The sequence below is a fragment of the Neolamprologus multifasciatus genome, chromosome 8 (genome assembly GCF_963576455.1).
Source record: "Neolamprologus multifasciatus chromosome 8, fNeoMul1.2, whole genome shotgun sequence".
Classification (NCBI taxonomy): domain Eukaryota; kingdom Metazoa; phylum Chordata; class Actinopteri; order Cichliformes; family Cichlidae; genus Neolamprologus; species Neolamprologus multifasciatus.
The window spans coordinates 2,225,949-2,243,991 of NC_140446.1; the positions used below are offsets into that span (position 1 = coordinate 2,225,949).

The 18,043-nt window shown below is 44.5% G+C and overlaps 1 protein-coding gene and 2 long non-coding RNA genes across 4 annotated transcripts in view; 2 read left to right on the forward strand and 1 right to left on the reverse strand.

The window, feature by feature from the left end:
• Positions 1–6,464, reverse strand: part of grid1b (glutamate receptor, ionotropic, delta 1b) — a 668,767-nt gene extending 662,303 nt beyond the window's left edge. Inside the window, exon 1 of one of the 2 annotated variants that reach the window (XM_085170470.1) lies at positions 5,933–6,464. In XM_085170470.1, the coding sequence (XP_085026596.1) occupies positions 5,933–6,014 (82 nt within the window). In that variant the 5' untranslated portion in view covers positions 6,015–6,464. The remainder of the gene's footprint in view (positions 1–5,932) is intronic. The other variant, XM_085170471.1, reaches the window with a different exon arrangement.
• The window catches only part of LOC146512090 (uncharacterized), a 110,840-nt gene that overhangs the window by 73,853 nt on the left and 18,944 nt on the right, over positions 1–18,043 (forward strand). The gene's annotated exons all lie outside the window — the stretch shown is intronic.
• Positions 11,166–12,826, forward strand: LOC146512091 (uncharacterized). The gene is made up of 2 exons (XR_014875727.1): positions 11,166–11,990; positions 12,565–12,826. It is a non-coding gene; the product is annotated as an uncharacterized LOC146512091 (long non-coding RNA).

The following is an 18,043-nucleotide window of genomic DNA, read 5'->3' on the forward strand; positions in this document are numbered from 1 at the left end:
TTTGCATAATTAATTAAAGAACAGGGCTGTGGACGTGTTGATGAAGAACAGTGATACACGTGTTCATCAGCACACCTCACTTAAACACTGAGCGGCCAGTTTAAAGCGAACGATTCTCCATCCTGGGAAACAAACTCAATTTTGAAACCGAGTTAGCGTGCCGAGGATCAGTCGCACGACTTTACTGTGAATAAAATGTAGAGACAATCGTCACGAGTCTGCACAGCAGCTTAAAACAGACCAAAAAGAATGAAAGAAACATCAGCAGCAGCTTTCAGAAACCTGTTATTAGTCACGCCTGCTCCTGCCGGCCGGCCCACACAGTCGCTTCTCCCGTTTGTCACAGAGAATCTGAAGCAACACTAACGTTTCTCTGCAGAGTATTTTAATGCCCTCGCAGGGTCAAGCACTCTGCTGCAAGCCACGTTCATTCAGTCTGCAAAGTGAGGCTGCTGCATTATGTGAGAGAGACGCTGCTCCTTGTTCAGTGTGTGTGTGTGTGTGTGCAGGTGGTGGAGGTAAATGGCCTGGCTAAGCCTTCACTGAGACAGTGCGGGAAGCCTTTTGCGTTGTTCCCTAACTGGGTTAGTTTATCTTATTTAGCGGTGGGGCGAGAAAAGGCCGCAGCTGTTCATTCGCGTTGCCAGCCTCAACAGATTGGATTCCCGCAGTTCGAGATCGCCTTTCCAAAGCCAGGCGACGGATGAGCACGGCTCTCTTCCTGCTAGCCGCCACACTGACGCCGTAAATCATCCCGAGTCAGCTGCCTGGCTCGTGGGATGGGGTAATCTCTCCTCCTCAGGCTCCTTATAAAAAGTGACTTGTTATCCGTTTGGCCTGAGGGGCGTTTAGAGGACCTTCAGATCTGGAAAACAGCCCACGGGGAACAGGAAGAGCTGCAACCTGAGTCCAGCAGCATCAGGGAATGAAGGCAGACACCGACAACAGGAGCTTGCACATATAACGTCTTTTACGTCTGCATCGTATCCACAGCTGCTGAAGACTGTCACAAAAAAGAAATGGCTGTGAGAGAGCTTTAAAAACCTCAAAGTATGACCTCATCCCCAACTCTGCTCCTTCTTCACGTTGTTTTGATTTCACACAACGACCAGTTTAAAAAACCATTACAATGAAATACCACCAGATATAAAGATGTTTTATGACGAGACTGAAAGACAGTGGTGGGTACACGCTCGCCGCACCAAGCGGATGATAATATGGTCTCACTGGTGTTTAAGCAGGTGACTGTAACAAAGGTGTCGCCTCAAATCTGCGAGGAAAATATCGGAATGGAAAAACAAAATGAAGCCACCTGCACGAGCTTCTGCTGCTAAAAGCAACAAGAGGAAGAAACAGCACCTGTGCAGACCTCTGAGAAAGCACTCTGTGACAGAAGAAAAAGGAATGAACCAATAACGGGACGAGTCCCTGCGAGGATGGCGATCCACTCATCAGCTGTGAAGATGAGCGGGAAAGAACGTTGAAGCCTTCACTTCAGTTTGAATGCGTGCAGCGACCCCCCGCTGGGGGAACGTGGGACTTTACAAATCACACACAAACCTAAACTGATGATTTGTGCGCCGCTGCGCTGAAACAGGAACGCCGACGCTGGCCTGAGATGTTATTGTGAGCTGCGGCGTTTCAAATTTCCCTTCAGCGGAACGAAGATATCTTTTATCTATTAAACATAAACAAATGGGATATGCTGAGCTTCTCCTCTCTGAGTGAGCTGAACGAATGTATTTGTCGAGTTTTGTCAGACACGTTTGTCATGTTTCCTACAAACAACTCGATGTTGTCTCAACGTGGCTGATTCATCGGTCTGCGGGCGCGTCTGCGGAGCTTTGACAACCTGATATTTTGTCTCTTTTCATAATGATTTCACCTTCCTCTCCTCTGAAAAGAGATGTTTGCATGAGGCTCCTGAGAGCAGCCATCATGTCAGGACTGTAGCTCGCCGACAGCTTGATGTCTGATATTTAATTAAAGGCCAACATTAATTCCAGCCCCACCTGTTTGCAGCTCCTGCCCCTGACCTCCAATCAGACAAACTGATGTTCCTTGACCACAGCTTTCCTTCCCGGGCAGCTGTTTTCACTGATTTTGTGCACATTCAACCAAAAAGGAAGGAGGGCGGGGCTAATTAGAGCAGCCAGCTGCTGCTGGGAGGAGATGAGACGAAAAGCTGGCCGGCCTCGGACCTCGCAGAGCAGGATTTTACTGCGCAAATGCCCACGGACACATTAAGTGGGTCAAAGGCTGAAGCAGGTTGAGCGAAGGCCACAAACCTTCACGTTTCATCCAAATCGGCTTTTTCACAGATCGACCCTCCGTCCCGCGACACCCTCCGCCTGCCACTGAGCCACTACAGGCTGCAGAGAGGAAGGGACAAACAAACCGGGATATGTCACCGACGATAAGCAGCGCGGCCGGACGAGACAGATGCTCGGGCAGAGGTTTCAGGGGCCCACAGTGGAACATGTCACATCTGATCTAGGTTCAGCTCTGCTGCCGAGCCAGACTGTCAGAAGGTTCAGGGAACGACGGAAGTGACACAATCAGACAAAGTGTCTGCATCTACAAGGATGAGGCCAATCTGTCTTTACTGTATGTTTATCCATTTGTGCACATTTAAGGGTCTTTGATGTGGAAACAAGCTGCAACAACGATCATTTTTCACGCTGGGTTATGATTTGCAATGAGACATTTTGAGCCATCAAATGCACTGCGATCAATAGCAGACACAAAAGTGACAATCCGGCCCCTACAGCCTCTCACGCGTCGATGATCGCAACATCATGTCGAGTCACACTTTTTGAAGGGTCTCTGGCTAACATCATTCTGTCTTCCTCCTCTCATCCTCCTTGTTGTTCTTTATTATTAGAATTTATAGAAAAATAAACACTAATGGCATTTTTAAAAAACAAAATCATATATCAAGCTTCACCAAAAGCATTTTTCTTTGTTTTATTTATGTAAATTTCCTCAAATAATCGCACATAACTTATAATCTGTGGCATTTCTTCCATATTGGACACAAAGCAGGTGCTGTGGGGTTAGTGACCCTCCACTGGTGCTTATAACCCACTTAAGTCTACTTGGTTTCAAACAGGACCTGATGCTGGGGAGTGGATAGAAGAGCCAGTGTGCCAGAGCCTCCCTCTGATTCAAATCCAACTCTTAGTGATTCCTGGTTGAAACATCTGTAAGTCCAAAGTTTCTGCAGTGTGAAGCCGTCACTCTCCATGACACCTCCACTGCCACCTGCCTTTCAACTCTTTCTCCTACACACCGACGTGGCCACAAAGCCTCTTGGCTCCCAGATCAACCAACGTTAAAGTCTTTTCTGATTTAAAAAGAAGAATAATGAGAATAATTTTGCAAAACAAACCCAGGTGCAGCCACAAAAGAGGCCGACTGTCTGGTGTGAAAGATCCCAAAATAGCTTTAATTAAACTTACAGAAAGGAGCTCACGAAACAGGAAACGCAGGATGAGCCAAAGCGTCCGACACACGGTGCAACTACAATCAAATCAGGTGAGACGAGGCTCAGTATGAACCCACACAGGTGGAAACAGTTAGGGTGGGAAAGACAATTATAAAGCCAGGAAATGAAACAGGAAGCCAATGAAGAGTTACACAAGAAATACTTTCAGAATAAAACAGGAAACCAGGGAATAACCAAAACTTTAAGTCTTAACTAAACCAGACACCACAATTGCCTCTTCGTGGCAATAAAAGAAGAGCGTCACTGGTTCTCTGGATGAACGATAAAACCGAGTGTAGTCGTATGAAAGCTAAAAAAACTTCATAGATTTTGTTGTTCTCTGTAAAGCCTTTAAACTGTGCGTCCGAGAAGCCTCGTCGCACCAGGCAGGAAGGTTTATACAAAACTGTGGCAGAATAAATAAACCCACAGACGATCAATAACTGTGCTAACGCTTGTGAAGGGATCAAGGAAGATTTTCTGATAATGCATATGATTTGTTTTAGCAGGCAGGCGGGGGCGGAGCCTGCAGAAAACTCAGAGAATCTGATTTGAAGAGTACAGTAGACGCACATCCTGGTCAACAAAGCATCTTCACGTATCTGAAGCAGAATCTGCAGGACTCCACCACAGGTATGGACACGCAACAACACGCCAGAGGTTGCAGGCGAGATTTGCACTCGCAACATTTATTTTCATTGTTCTGTCGGCTGGACACGAGCTCCTCCTCGCGTGGAGAGAACACCGAGCTTCTTTCTACCTGCAGCTCTGACATCTCTAAACTACTCTGTGTGGAAGGAGTGGACTCTTACGGCTTCTATTTTTCTTTGTTTAGCTCCCAAATTTGCTCATAAATAACGGCAGCAGCACCAGCTGCATGTTCACGCCTGCTCTGACTGGCATCACCCCCCGCCCCCTCATCCTACCCCTGATTTGTTGCATTTACTGTTCTGTGTTGTGGATAATCTGGTATCACTGTTCTCTCTCGTTGCCATGAGCCGAGTGAATCCAGATTTTCTCCCGAGGGACAGTGAAGTAGCCGTCCATCTGTGCAGCCCTCCGTCTACGCTCTGAGATTCGTTCTGTGGCGAACGAGGAGCTGCTGAAAAATGGCCAACAACAGGTTTTAATTCCTCTAAGTGTCATCTGTGCGTGTACAAATAAGGACGAAGCCAAACCTAAAGAGCTGGCACACAAAGCAATCTGCCACATGAGCCATCTCCATCTCAGCGCTGAAACGAAGACTCACCTCATGTTTGTGCTGTGTGTGTGTGTGTGTGTGTGTGATGTTTTCATCACAGCAGGAATGACATTTTAGTTTTCTCTTAATGGAGATGCAACGTTTCAGAATCAACATGTCAGAGTCAAGTAGGAAGTGCATTTATTTGAGACTCAATAGCTCTAACACCCCCCCACCACCACACACACACCACCAACCCCTGCTCTTTCTACAACCTCCTCCAACCACATCCGCTTCTCTCTCTCTTCCCTCTCCTGGCTCCAACCATGAGGCCACTGCAGTGCTGCTGCCGGCCCTGTTTGATGGCCGAAGCTGCAGGAGAGACCTGATCACTCTTATTTATTTATTAAATATTTGAAATTTCTCCTTTTCTAAACTGGTTTGCAGGCGTGCTGCATCCAACCACCTCAAGGCCGAGCGGAGCCTCTGAGTGGAATTAGTGCAAACTGGGGAGTTTAAGTGAAAAGTGCGTGATTGCTTCCCCCTCTCACTGACTTCACTGCATCCTCCCTCAATTCTTTCGACTAAAAACAGAAAGAAAAAAAAAGTGTCTCGACTAAAATCTCCGGATTATCATATCAAGAAGGACGCACGAGCAGAGAGCGGCGCTCACAGCCCGAACAGTCGGTGTTTGTCCCCTTTGTCATCTCTTCCCCTAGCGCTTTATTAACATTTCACTCACGTCCAATTCAAAGTTCAGGCTTATAGATGAGGGGAGGCGAGAGAGTGGGGAGGGGGGTGAAGGAGGAAGAAGGAGAGGGGGAGGCGGATGGGTGAAACTAAACCCTCCAAACACCCACGTCGGGCCAGATTCTCCTGCCAGCCTGAGGTTTGGGTTTTTACGCATCCTTCTCTGGGAAGGATGGAGGGGTTGTGGATGAGATGCAAGGGTGGTGGGATGGCGCGGCGCAACACTTTGCGGGCACTTCTAGCAGGTCTGCGTTGCGTGGGTCTGAGGCTGGATGCAACAGCCCCCCCCCCCCTTCCCTAAACGTTACCCTGGCACGGATCGGAACGATAATCAGCTGTGAGGTCGAGTCTCTTTTCGCCGGAGAAGAAGAGGCTGACTGGCTGAAAATCGGCACCGAAAACTCAGCACTGAAATTCTTCAGCGACTCAACTTAAAACAGCAAATTTCCCTTCGTGCGTGGAGCCGTGGGCACGGCTCTGCCTGCAGCAGGAGAGGCGCCCCGGCCGGTTCTTACCGATGTGAATGATGGAGTCGGCGCTCACAGTGTTGCATTGCAATATCCACAGGGAATGAAATAACAATATCAGCGTTTCCATCTCCAGCGTGAGCCAAAGGGGCGCATCCACGGATCCACCTCGCTGTTCTTGCTTCTTACTGTCTTTCTCCGTTTTTCTCCAGCGGTGCTGCCGAGCAAATCCAAAATAAGCGTCGGTGCGTAAAAGCGGCAGCGGCGGCAGAAGCGGCAGCAGCGAGGAGCAGTGCTGAGTGAAATCAGCAGCGAGTACTCATCAAAACGTCCAAGAAGAAAAACCCAAATCCAAAAAGAGCAAACTGTTGGCCGAAGTCGAGAGAAAGAAGACGTAGAAGCTCCCGCGGCTCCGGAGAGAAAGCAACCCGGGTGAGCGAGAAGGGGAGAGGGGAAGGATGAGAGAAGACACGGGGGTTGGATTCAGAGGTTGAGATCCGCCGGACGAGCAGCTCTGACTCTCTACCTCCGAGTATGAGACATAACACACTGCAAACTGCGGAGGAGGAGGAGGAGGGACGCGCGCTCTCTCTCTCTCTCTCTCTCGGTCCTTCTCTCCTCCGACCCACGTGACTGCGGAGCCTCTATCTACGGCGCTGTAAGCCCGACCGGAGAAAAGAGAGGCGAGGGCTGGAGATGGATATGGAGGGATGGATGAGAGCGCAGCGCGAAGGAGACGTGCGGAGGTGGTGGCGCCCTGGACTCTGGCTTGGTGGCAAGTGGGCTCGTGGGTCGCTTTTATTTGTCTTTACCCCCGCTCGACCCGAGCGGGGAGTGGAGCCGGTGATGAACTCGCGACAGCCCGGCGCGCTCTTCCCTCCGTCCGGAGTTCACGGACACTCCGCGGCCGCTGCGGTGACCGTGCTGCCCGCTTGTCGTTCGGTCACGTCGCGTGACTCTGACCGCGGTGTCCGTGCGTAAATCCAAGACCCGCGCGATATGTCGCGTTTTTCTTTTTGCTCTCTGGTGACAGAAAGACGAAGAGCACGCGGCTCCTCTGTCGCAAACGTCTCGTGCTTCTCGTGGGTCTGCGTGGGTTTGTATGAATGAATGAATGTGTTGGAGTGGAGCAGCAGCGCGGATCTGCGCTTCCTCCGGGCGGCTTGGATAGGTCGTGGGTGACGCGCTGCGCACTGTCGGAGGTTTACACCACCCTAAAAACCAAACAAGTTCCTCTTTCGAGCGGTTCCCTCGCAACCGCAACACCTGTAACCCGTGACGTACTCAGAGCTCCGGGTGTCACACAGGTTTTGGGCGTCGCAGCGTGCGTAAAATCTTCCCCCAGCGCTGAGTGGAGGCTCTACAGAAACGGAGCGGGGAAGAACCAAACGCGGAGACTCGTGGGGTTTGGTTTTATTTAATTTTTTATTTATGCGTGGACCCACCGTGACACAGACACGCTGCGAGGGAGAGGAGGGGAGTGATGAAGGCAGGTGAGTGTCTCCCAGCAGCCCTGAAGCTGCGGCTCTCTCACACCGTGGGGAGGATGCCTCCACTGCACGTGTCACTCTGAGTTTTCTGGTGACTTGAAACCACTGACTTTGACTGTGCCACTGTGACGTCATGACCTCTCCCACGATCTCATTCCAGGTGAACCGGGGCTGTGACGGACTGTGGATGGCTGCCACCCTGCGTGCAAGACTGCTACACGTGACCTTACAATTAAAGGATATTTCTTGCGAATGACTCAGAAATGTCTTTTAATTGTTCGGTTAAGTCTAGCTCTGCTGAGGAACCCGAGAGGAACCCGAGAGGAACCTTCCAGCTGACGCTTTCAGCACCACGCGGGTCCGGACAGCTCCTCTGGATTCCCCGCACACGTTCTTTGTACGGAGCGTCAGAAGGGACAAAAGTATCTGCAGGGGTATCTGACGAGTCAAATGAATAAAAGAATATTCACCAGCAGACAAAAGCAGACGCAGTGAGATTCGTTTAATAGATTCTTTAATAGACTCAGTAGAATCTGCAGGAACAAGGGTGACTTAAACAAACTGAAGCATCACTCTTATTGCAGTTAGTCTGATTTGTCCTCCTCCCGTTCTCTTACTGAACAGCTGCTGATGAGGTTTCACATCAAACCGAGTGCTTGTGCAGATACACCACAACAGAGTGGGTTTATGTGAGCGCAGATGATGTTTTGGTTAATTAGGCTTCACCATTAGCCTTCGCTTATTTGTTAAAATGTGCATGAATGAGTGTGTTTGGAGCAGCTGCACTGGGAAAACTGTGAAGCTTATTATTACTTCTGCACCCAAACATGTTTCTGAGCTGACGAGGATCTAAAATGAGCTCCGACTGATTGCAGCTCTGTCACTTTTATGCAGGTGACTGAATCTGTGGACAAACATGTACACTCTCCAGCCAATCCACGTGTACCTCGCTAATGTTTTCAGATTTGAATGTAAGAGGGGTTCACACTCATCTTCATCAATATACATTTATAAAGTCAGCACAGTCATCAGTGCTCATCTAAATGACATAATCCCTCCGTTATAATCTGATCATTAACATGAGGCATCATCACTCAATCAATAATCTTTAAAACAAATAAGTAGAAAAGTGCCGTGTAGCATCTGTGAGCACGAATTCAACTTCTAACTGCAGTCATGCAAATAGTGATATTAGGATATGCCACATATCTAATATATGTTGTATTAGATGTCTTTATTTTACCACTTGTAAAGCATGCATCACTAAATTATTAAAATTAATTCAGAGTTTAATGGTTCCTCTACGGGTTGAGAAAATTCTCCTTCCTCTTAATTAGAATCAATTATTTTAAAAGTCATTATGTTAACTGAAAAATGTATTTCCAGGAGGAGTGAGCAGGTCTTTCTCAGCTAATGAAAACTCAGGCAATTTGGAGCTACACGGGTTCCACGCGACATTATTAGATGATGATATTAGATGTTTAATATTCCTAATGATTGAAATCTTCATAAGTAATTGACTTTTATTGTACCTGATTTCACACACACACACACACACACACACACACACACACACACACACACACACACACACACACACACACACACACACACACCTGACCTAAAATGACACAGGCTTGTTAAAAGGAGTCTCTCCATTGGTGGAACATCACACCTCCTACTGGCAGCAAGCTGTTACTGCGGGGCTTTTATTCTGAAGGTGAAATAAAGCGCCTGAAATGCAAATTATGGTCGTTACTTGTTCTGTTGGACATTTATTGAAATCAGCTAATAAAAGATAAACATTTCCTCAGTGTGACGTGTCAGTTAAATGATGTAACCTGTCAACATTTGTTTCCAATACAAAAATAAAAGGAATTATATTTTACTTATATCTCAAGGTCAGTTTAAAAAAGAAATCATATTTTGAGCATAAAATCTGCTCCTCAGTGTTTCCATTCATATATTTATAAAACACCTCATTCATTAAAAAGCACTGTGAGAATTGAATTTCTTTTTGTAAAAGTATTTCCTGAGTCATGAAGCGGATAAAACAAACCTCCCACTGTAAAAACCTTTTGACTCCAACATGTAAATCCACAGAAATGGATTTGAAATCGTGTTTTATTCATGTTACATTTCTGCTCCGGGAAATAATAATTATAAGTTAAATTAATACCTCATGTGCACAAAAATTAAAACTGTAATATGAAATTTGTTATCATAATTTCAGTAATTAACTGGGGAGGTTTCAGAGGACTATGTAGTACTTTTTAAAATACATACATTTCGTAATACACATACTTTAAAGGACATATTTTAGATTTTTAAGAAAGTACTATTAAACTCCTCCGTGTAAACCTTCTAAACTGGATAGTTTGATGCTGTTGAAGTGGAGATTACTGGCTTGGTTTCGGTTTCTCTGTTTTTTTTAGAGTGGGCGTTGTTCATCATTATAATTCAGAAGAAATATAAATTATTCATTATTGTACTAAAGTAGACTTTTTTCGGGCTCTGCACTTTACGTGAGTATTTCTTTCTGACAAGTTTTTGTTGTTACTCGCCACTGTTTAACACAAATGTACTTTCTACTATTTACATCTTCAGAACAGGCTCGACTTCAGCTACAATCTGAGGGGATTTATTATTTCCTGTAACTGAGCGCCTTCAAACATTCAACCGATTTAAATCTAACTTGATTGAACAATTCTGCTGGCGTTTCAATCACGTGTTTAATCCACACAAAGAGGGAAAAGAGGCACAAATCGTAATCTACGCATCATGTATTGTACTGTAGTCAGAGATTGAAACGATTATTTTGATAGTCGACTAGTCACCGATTATTTTTGCGATTAGTCGACTAATCAGATCATCATCCATTGGACGTAAAACGTACAGCTTATTGCACCAGCAGCATCTGCTCTTATATAACTATCATTAGCTTACAGCTTTAAGTGTTTAAGGTCTGTGCTAACTAAAAATAAAGACAAGGTGATAGTTTATTTAATTTTAATGAAATTTGCAGATTGTTTCGGTGAAGTTTAATAAACTCCTTGCTATCTAAAATATAACAGGACACCGGAGAATATTCTCGAGCATCTCACACTTCTGATAATCAGCTGTCTGCTTGATGTTTATTCAGCTGTGTAAAAACTATAACTTTAATCTCAGCCAAACAGATTTACTCAGGAACAAATAAAATACTGAAAAAAAGCCAAACAATAACATTTTTAAGTTATCTAAGTGACTTATATATCATGTTTAACCTGAGTAGGGAAAGACAGCGGTGGGTTTGAAAACGATTTGCCGGGAGTCCGGTGTCTCACGGTTCTAGTTAGCCTAGCCCCCGGCTAGCTATCGAGCTAGTGGCTAACAGACGTCTCCGAAAACGTCGGAGCGCTTTTGAAAATATGTGGTGTCTTGATAAACTGAGCAGATATTTGAGGTTTACACAGCTACATTCTCGTCTGAAAATATGTTAAACGTTTATTTTGTGACCCAGAAAGAATAATAAGAGTAATATTAAAACTAACTAGCTGCCGCCATTGTTGGAAACTGAGCTGGGCTGCGCTATGAATTCTGGGACACAGCTTCTTCTTCTTCGGGGTTTAACGGCAGCTGGCATCCTTGTACATGCAGTGCTGCCATCTTCTGTTTCAGTCCGTTATTACACTCTTAAATCCTACTACTTATTCCTGCGTCTTTTGGGATCTTACGGTGTGTTCACACCGAACGCGATGGACGCGAATAGAGCGTCAGGTTTACATGTAAAGTCAATGGAAAAGCGCGATGAAGCGCGATTGCGGGTCCCGCGAAAATTCGGAAGCAGATTTGCGTCGCGAAAACGCCAAAACGCGTGAAACGCGCGTCAGTGTAGCGCGTCTGGCGCGTTTGACTCGCGAATAAAACCACGCGCGTGAGTTTTTGTGTTGCATTTTGTGCATACGCGCGTTTCGCGTCTACCGCTCGAGTTGGAAAAATCTGAACTCCAGCGTCAAATCGCGCCGCGACAACCAATCAGGGGCCTGGTGACGTGGCTCTGACCTAGGTCAAAGGGGCAGATCCAGCCAAAGCCCTTCATTCTTCATTCAGTATGGAGGAAAAGCTAATCAGTGCCGTGGCTAATCACCCGGAGCTATACGATGCTAGCTACTACTTTTACCGAGACAGGAATAAAAAGGACCTAGCTTGGAGACACATAAGTGAGGAGATCGGGCAACCTGGTAAGTTCATTCCTTCTTCTTTTTAATTTTCAGACTGACCCGATGAACCCGCGCAAAAGCTAGCAAGCCCGCCTACTGTCCCGCTATTTTCCCACTGATGTACAAATACCTTTCCGCTAACAAGATAATGCGTTTATTCAGAGGACATCTGCAGGAGAAAGTGGAAGAGCCTCAGGGACACTTATAATAAGGAGAAGAAGGCAGAGAAGGAGAAGAGGAGTGGGTCTGCAGCAGGATCGGGGAGAAGATGGAAGTTCTTCGCGGTCATGGGGTTTCTGGACCCCTTCCTCACCCCGCGGGAGACTAGCGGTAATATGGTGCGGACCGTGGAGAACTTCTCCCCCGAGGACCAGGGACAGCCCGAAGAGGCAGCAGGGGAGTGTCAGTCAGAAGGTATGTTTACATTGAGTTAATGTAGGCAGTTAATTTATGCGTGTTGTCATACAGGAACATATTTTGTTTATTAATAAACAGTATACAGTAGTCCCGCTGTTCATCCGTCACTGCCTCGCCTTTTCGCTGATTTTTTTTATTGCACCGTACAGCTTTCAACTATGCGCATTGCATTCTGCAGCCCAAATGACAAATCTCCTCCATGTCGTGTCTCCTGCGCTTGCCAAACTTATCATGTTTGGTTTTGATAACCATCACGTCCAATAGAAAAAAACAGCACAAAAACACTCATAACTATGAGCCTCATTCGGAAATACACACCTGCACCGGGAGCAAAAAAGGCGCACAAAAGTGGCGCCGCAGACGGAGAAAAAGCGCGGCATAATACTTTTACGTTTTAAAATCGACAAAGGTTTTCACTTTGAGAATCAACTTGTGAGAACTGTGACTACTGTTCATGTGCTGCAATAAATGAGAGACCACTGTATATAATAATAATAATAAGTATATAATAATATAATATTCTCTATGACTATTGTCTTCAACCTGTTAACATTTAATATTGTCTTCATAGAGTCAAGTAATCATGCAGCAGAGTCCTCAGCTGTCTCTTCTCCTGGCTCCCCAGTCCCTGGTCCCTCAGCTCCTGCTGCTGCACCCACAGGTATGAACATCAAGCACTGACAGCTTTTTACTTGCTTGAATTCCCTTGTGATCACCTTTACTAAATATCTACAACCAATCTGTTTATATCATGTTTTTTTCAATTTTGAAAATGAAAATCTAGTAGCAGCCTTCTCATTACTTTGTGTTGTTTTGTGCTGTGTTTTACAGGCCCACAGCGGAGGACAGCTCGAAGGCGGGCGAGGGACAGGTCCCAGGACGGTCCATCGGCGGTGGAGCTGGCCATCCTGGAGTCCCTAAAGAGGCCACGCCCGTCTCCAACTGAACATTTCCTCCTCGGCCTTGTTCCTGCTCTGGAGAGCATGCCGCCTCAGACACGAGAATTCGTGAAATTTCAAATTTATAAATTAGTTTTTGAAAACAGCACAGCTGTGTTAAATTTGGAAACATTGGACCCTAATGATCAGTAGTTTTCTGATGAGGCAGCAGCTCTCCAGGGCAGAAACAATGTTCTTATTTTTCTCCTCCTTCTCCCTGAGGCTCTTCCACTCCAAGCTGGGTCCTTTTTATTCCTGTCTCTCTGTAAATAGTTACATTTCATATATTTATGATAAATATTTTTGTTAATGAATTTATATTTTTTCAAATAAACATTTATAATGACAAAATGTCTCTGTTCTACTACACAGCAAATATTGGCACCCGACTTGACACAAGTAGAATTTATTTCATATTATACTAATGACAAAACATACTAATACAGTGGGATGCAAAAGTTTGGGCAACATTGTGAAAAGTAATTATTTTCTTGTACAAATCACTGGTTGTCACAATAAAAATAGTCAGTTAAATATATCATATAGGAGACACACACAGTGATATTTGAGAAGTGAAATGCAGTTTACAGAAAGTGTGCAATAAGTGTTTAAATCAAGCAGGTGCATAAATTGGCGACACAAAAAAAGAGAAATGAAATAAATATTTAGTGTATATCAATGTGTGTGTCTCCTATATGATATATTTAACTGACATTTTTCATTGTAACAGTGATTCATACAGGAAAATAATGACTATTAATAAGGTTGCCCAAACTTTTGCACCACACTGTATATAGGAACATAGTGAAGACAAGTTACTTAAGAGAGTAAAAAGAGGTTAGTTTATTTTGGAGTAGAGCTCCATTTATTAAGAAAAATTTAAAAGGACAGGAACACTCTTTAGAGGTTTGTGGGTGGCTCTTAAAAGAGCCGTTGTGGGGAAGTCACTCGGACTTCAAACAGGCTACTCCTTTGGTTGCCAAGACACAGCTCCCTCCACCGAGAAGTGAGCCATGAATTTCTCCCTCACCAGGACAGCCTCTCTGGAGGAGTTGTTTGCTGGCAAGGAACCTGGACAAAATTGTTTAAAATGAGTATTATGTGTACTGCAGTTACAAAATACATTATTGAAATTCCAAAATTACAAATTGCAAAACATAAATCTTACATAAAACCTTTTGTAATTATAAGGATAATTACATGATATATATTAGATATAATCTAAAACAGTCTGCGGTGATTATATACAAATATTCAACTATCCCAGAATTAAACCAGGTCTAAATAAAAAGGAGTGAGTATCACTACAAAGGTTAACTCAGTGGTCCTAATGCTACAGTTTGATATCAGCAAACACCGAGCGCATACATTGATATGACACCACAGCCATGCTATCATTGCAAACACTGATAACAGCATAAATCGAATTAAATCGGGACTTGATGAGACCTTCTGAGTATCACTAGAAATATTATAAACAGTCGTCTCCGTACCACAGTTTGCTTTCAGTAAAAACCGAGCATTCACTGTTAGCATAGCACATCCACGTTAGCAGTGTATAAATGGATAGTTTAGCATATATTAGCACAGGTATCAATAAAGGACTACCGTATTAAATACTTTTACTAACCTCAGGCAGATGGACAGGCGCTCTGCAGGTGGGATTGAGCGCCTGTAGTTGGTGTCTAGGCGGGCGATTCTGGGACCGACGCGGGAAAGCAGGTCCTCAAACTGGCCGAGTGAAAGACGGTGATATCGCTGAAATCGGCCGTCATCCAGGCGCAGCTCCTGGAGCAAATGGTGAAACTCACCAAACTGCTCACGCCTCTGGAGGACCTGATGGACCCAGGTACGGCGAGGGCGTCTTTTACGCCGCTGCTCTGCTCTCCACAGTATATAGAGAAGGGAGACTCTCTCTTCAAGCGCTAACTCGACAGCTGCCATCTTGCAAAGATACCGGTCTGGCACAACTTCCTCCCACATCCCTCCCACATTTCCGGTTCACGCGCGTCAAAATATCATATTTTGAAGCGCGATGGATTTTTCTTGGACACGCGTTGAGACGCGAATGTGCACGCGTCAAATTAGGGGCGTTTGGGGCGTTTTTGTTCGCGTCCATCGCGTTCGGTGTGAACACACCGTTACACTGTTTCAAACGACACATCGACTATTAAATCAGTCGTCGACGATTTTGATAGTCGACTAATCGTGGCAGCCCTAGTTCAGATGCTCTATTTCCCACAATGAGAGAGAACGTGCAAGAAAAGCAGGAACGGCAAGAAAGACGAAAGATTACTTTGAAAGGTAAGAAAAGCTTACGTGTAAGGTCTTCATCCAGTTTTGGATCCACACACCACGTGTCCGTGAATTATGCTTTTGTGAAACTCCCTGTAAAACAAGTTGAAGTATATTAGATTTGTCGTATTCAGAAACCTGAAAATACCGGATACTTTACTGCAGACTAAACAGGTTAGTTTGTGGATTCATTACTTCCAGGCTTCTGTAATTCATTATTATCAGGTTTCTTTAAAAGATCCCTGAAAAGCCTTCAGTTGATCCAGAATGCTTTTATCCTTTTTATAATAAAATAACTGAGTGTTTGCCCTGGAATAGACTGGCAATCTGTCAATGGTGTAAGCACCAGAACAAGATGGATGGTCTTGTAATAAATAAACAAATAAAGCAGTTTTTTATGTGTTCAAATGCAGGTTTTCTAACATGTCTTTATGCATATGCAAGATTTTACTCCCACTTGCTCTTGTTCTGTGTGCATCACAGACGTGCGGTCAGGGGCAAGCATGGCCAGCAGTACTTGAAATAAGTATATTAACACATGTATTCATTAGGTATATGTATTAATATTAAGAGAAATAGTAGCGGCAGAAAGGTGAAGATGCAGGAGAAAGCTTGCCAACACAGGAAAGACGGGCAACAGGAAATCAATGAGAGCTGTGTTTTAGTCTGGTTCGTTTGGCTTGTGCATGTGTTACGCGACTAAATCACTAAGATGGCATAAGTCACCACACACTGCTGACTTCCATCATTCTTAAGACTCAGCTCGTAGTATTTTTCTTCCCGCATAAAGACTGTTGCTCCATTTTCTCTCTGCCACCCACACTTTAAAAATCTGATTTATGTTGCTGCTTTTAAGCACTCATTTACGCACTGAGCGAATCTGCCACTAAGACTGAACAGTAAGTGCCTGTAGTAAATCTGGAGCTCCATTCAAAGTGAAGTCTCACTTTTGTCACGAGAGCCTCGATTCTCTGATATTTTTTTTCTTTTGGAGAATGAAGCGACTGAAGAGGAGGAGGGACTTTATTTCTCCCAGATGTAAACTTCATCTGCAGTTCGTCCTTTGAACCCGACAGTCGGATGGAGTCGGGACGAGCAAACAGACGCGCGATGACACAGCTGATCACACTCGATAATCATCGCCTCTCAATCATTTGATGTGATGTCAAATGTCTGCGCAGACATCGCTCGTTCACCCTGAAAAGACTCATCTCCCTCCAAAAATAAACTTCCCCTCCTTTTCGCTCCTTCCATCTGTTTTGTCGGCAGTAACTCCAGTGTGGATGACAATCTAATTGCATCCTCATCTCTCTCCAGTTTAATGGGCTGTCAGGTAGCATCATTACACACCTTCATTGCTTCCCTGTGCAAATCACATATTGACAATAACCGACGATGTGTGCGCGCGTGTGTGTGCGATGGAGGAAAGGAGCAAATAGAGGGTTGTGTGAGTCCTTATTGCTTAAAACAAATGTCTGAACATCAGTTACAGCAGCCAACTGGTGCGCACGCATAAGTAAAAGCTTCAGATTCTCCAGATTTATGAGCATTAGTGTCCTCACAAGGAGACAACTGTCAAAACTATTTTTTATCCGACTTCTTCATGAGTCAAAGAGGGAATGTGGTGTGATCTAAACACCTGTGGGTTCACTATCTGTGAAACTATGTTTGAGGTGACCACATCTAAAAGTCTGTATTCGGACTGTTTCTGTTTGAGGTCATCGGCTACATCATCAGAGATCTCTACGACACTCATGTCAAATAAAATGAAGACGCTGTTATTCTCCTACATGTTTGTGTTTAAAAAAATCTCAAACTGGAAATACTAGACACACGCTTCCACCTGGACTATTTAAGTGTTGTAGTTTAACTCCCTGATGAAGCTTACATGCTGAAAAGTGGAGTTTCTTTTAGCTTAAATATGAGCATGCCAAGTAGGGCTGCCAATAACGATTATTTTGATAGTCGACTAGTCACTGATTATTTTTGCGATTAGTCGACTAATCAGATCATCATCCATTGGACGTAAAACGTACAGCTTATTGCACCAGCAGCATCTGCTCTTATATAACTATCATTAGCTTACAGCTTTAAGTGTTTAAGGTCTGTGCTAACTAAAAATAAAGACAAGATGATAGTTTGTTAAATTTTAATGAAATTTGCAGATTGTTTCAGTGAAGTTTAATAAACTCCTTGCTGTCTAAAATATAACAGGACACCGGAGTAAATTCTCGAGCATCTCACACTTCTGATAATCAGCTGTCTGCTTGACGTTTATTCAGCTGTGTAAAAACTATAACTTTAATCTCAGCCAAACCGATTTACTCAGGAACAAATAAAATACTAAATAAAAGCCAAACAATAACATGTTTAAGTTATCTAAGTGACTTATATATCATGTTTAACCTGAGTAGGGAAAGACAGCGGTGGGTTTGAAAACGATTTGCGGGAGTCCGGTGTTCTCACGGCTCTAGTTAGCCTAGCCCCCGGCTAGCTATCGAGCTAGTGGCTAACAGACGTCTCCGAATACGTCGGAGCGCTTTTGAAAATATGTGGTGTCTTGATAAACTGAGCAGATATTTGAGGTTTACACAGCTACATTCTCGCCTGAAAATATGTTAAACGTTTATTTTGTGACCCAGAAAGAATAATAAGAGTAATATTAAAACTAACTAGCTGCCGCCATTGTTGGAAACTGAGCTGGGCTGCGCTATGAATTCTGGGACACAGCTTCTTCTTCTTCGGGGTTTAACGGCAGCTGGCATCCTTGTACATGCAGTGCTGCCATCTTCTGTTTCAGTCCGTTATTACACTCTT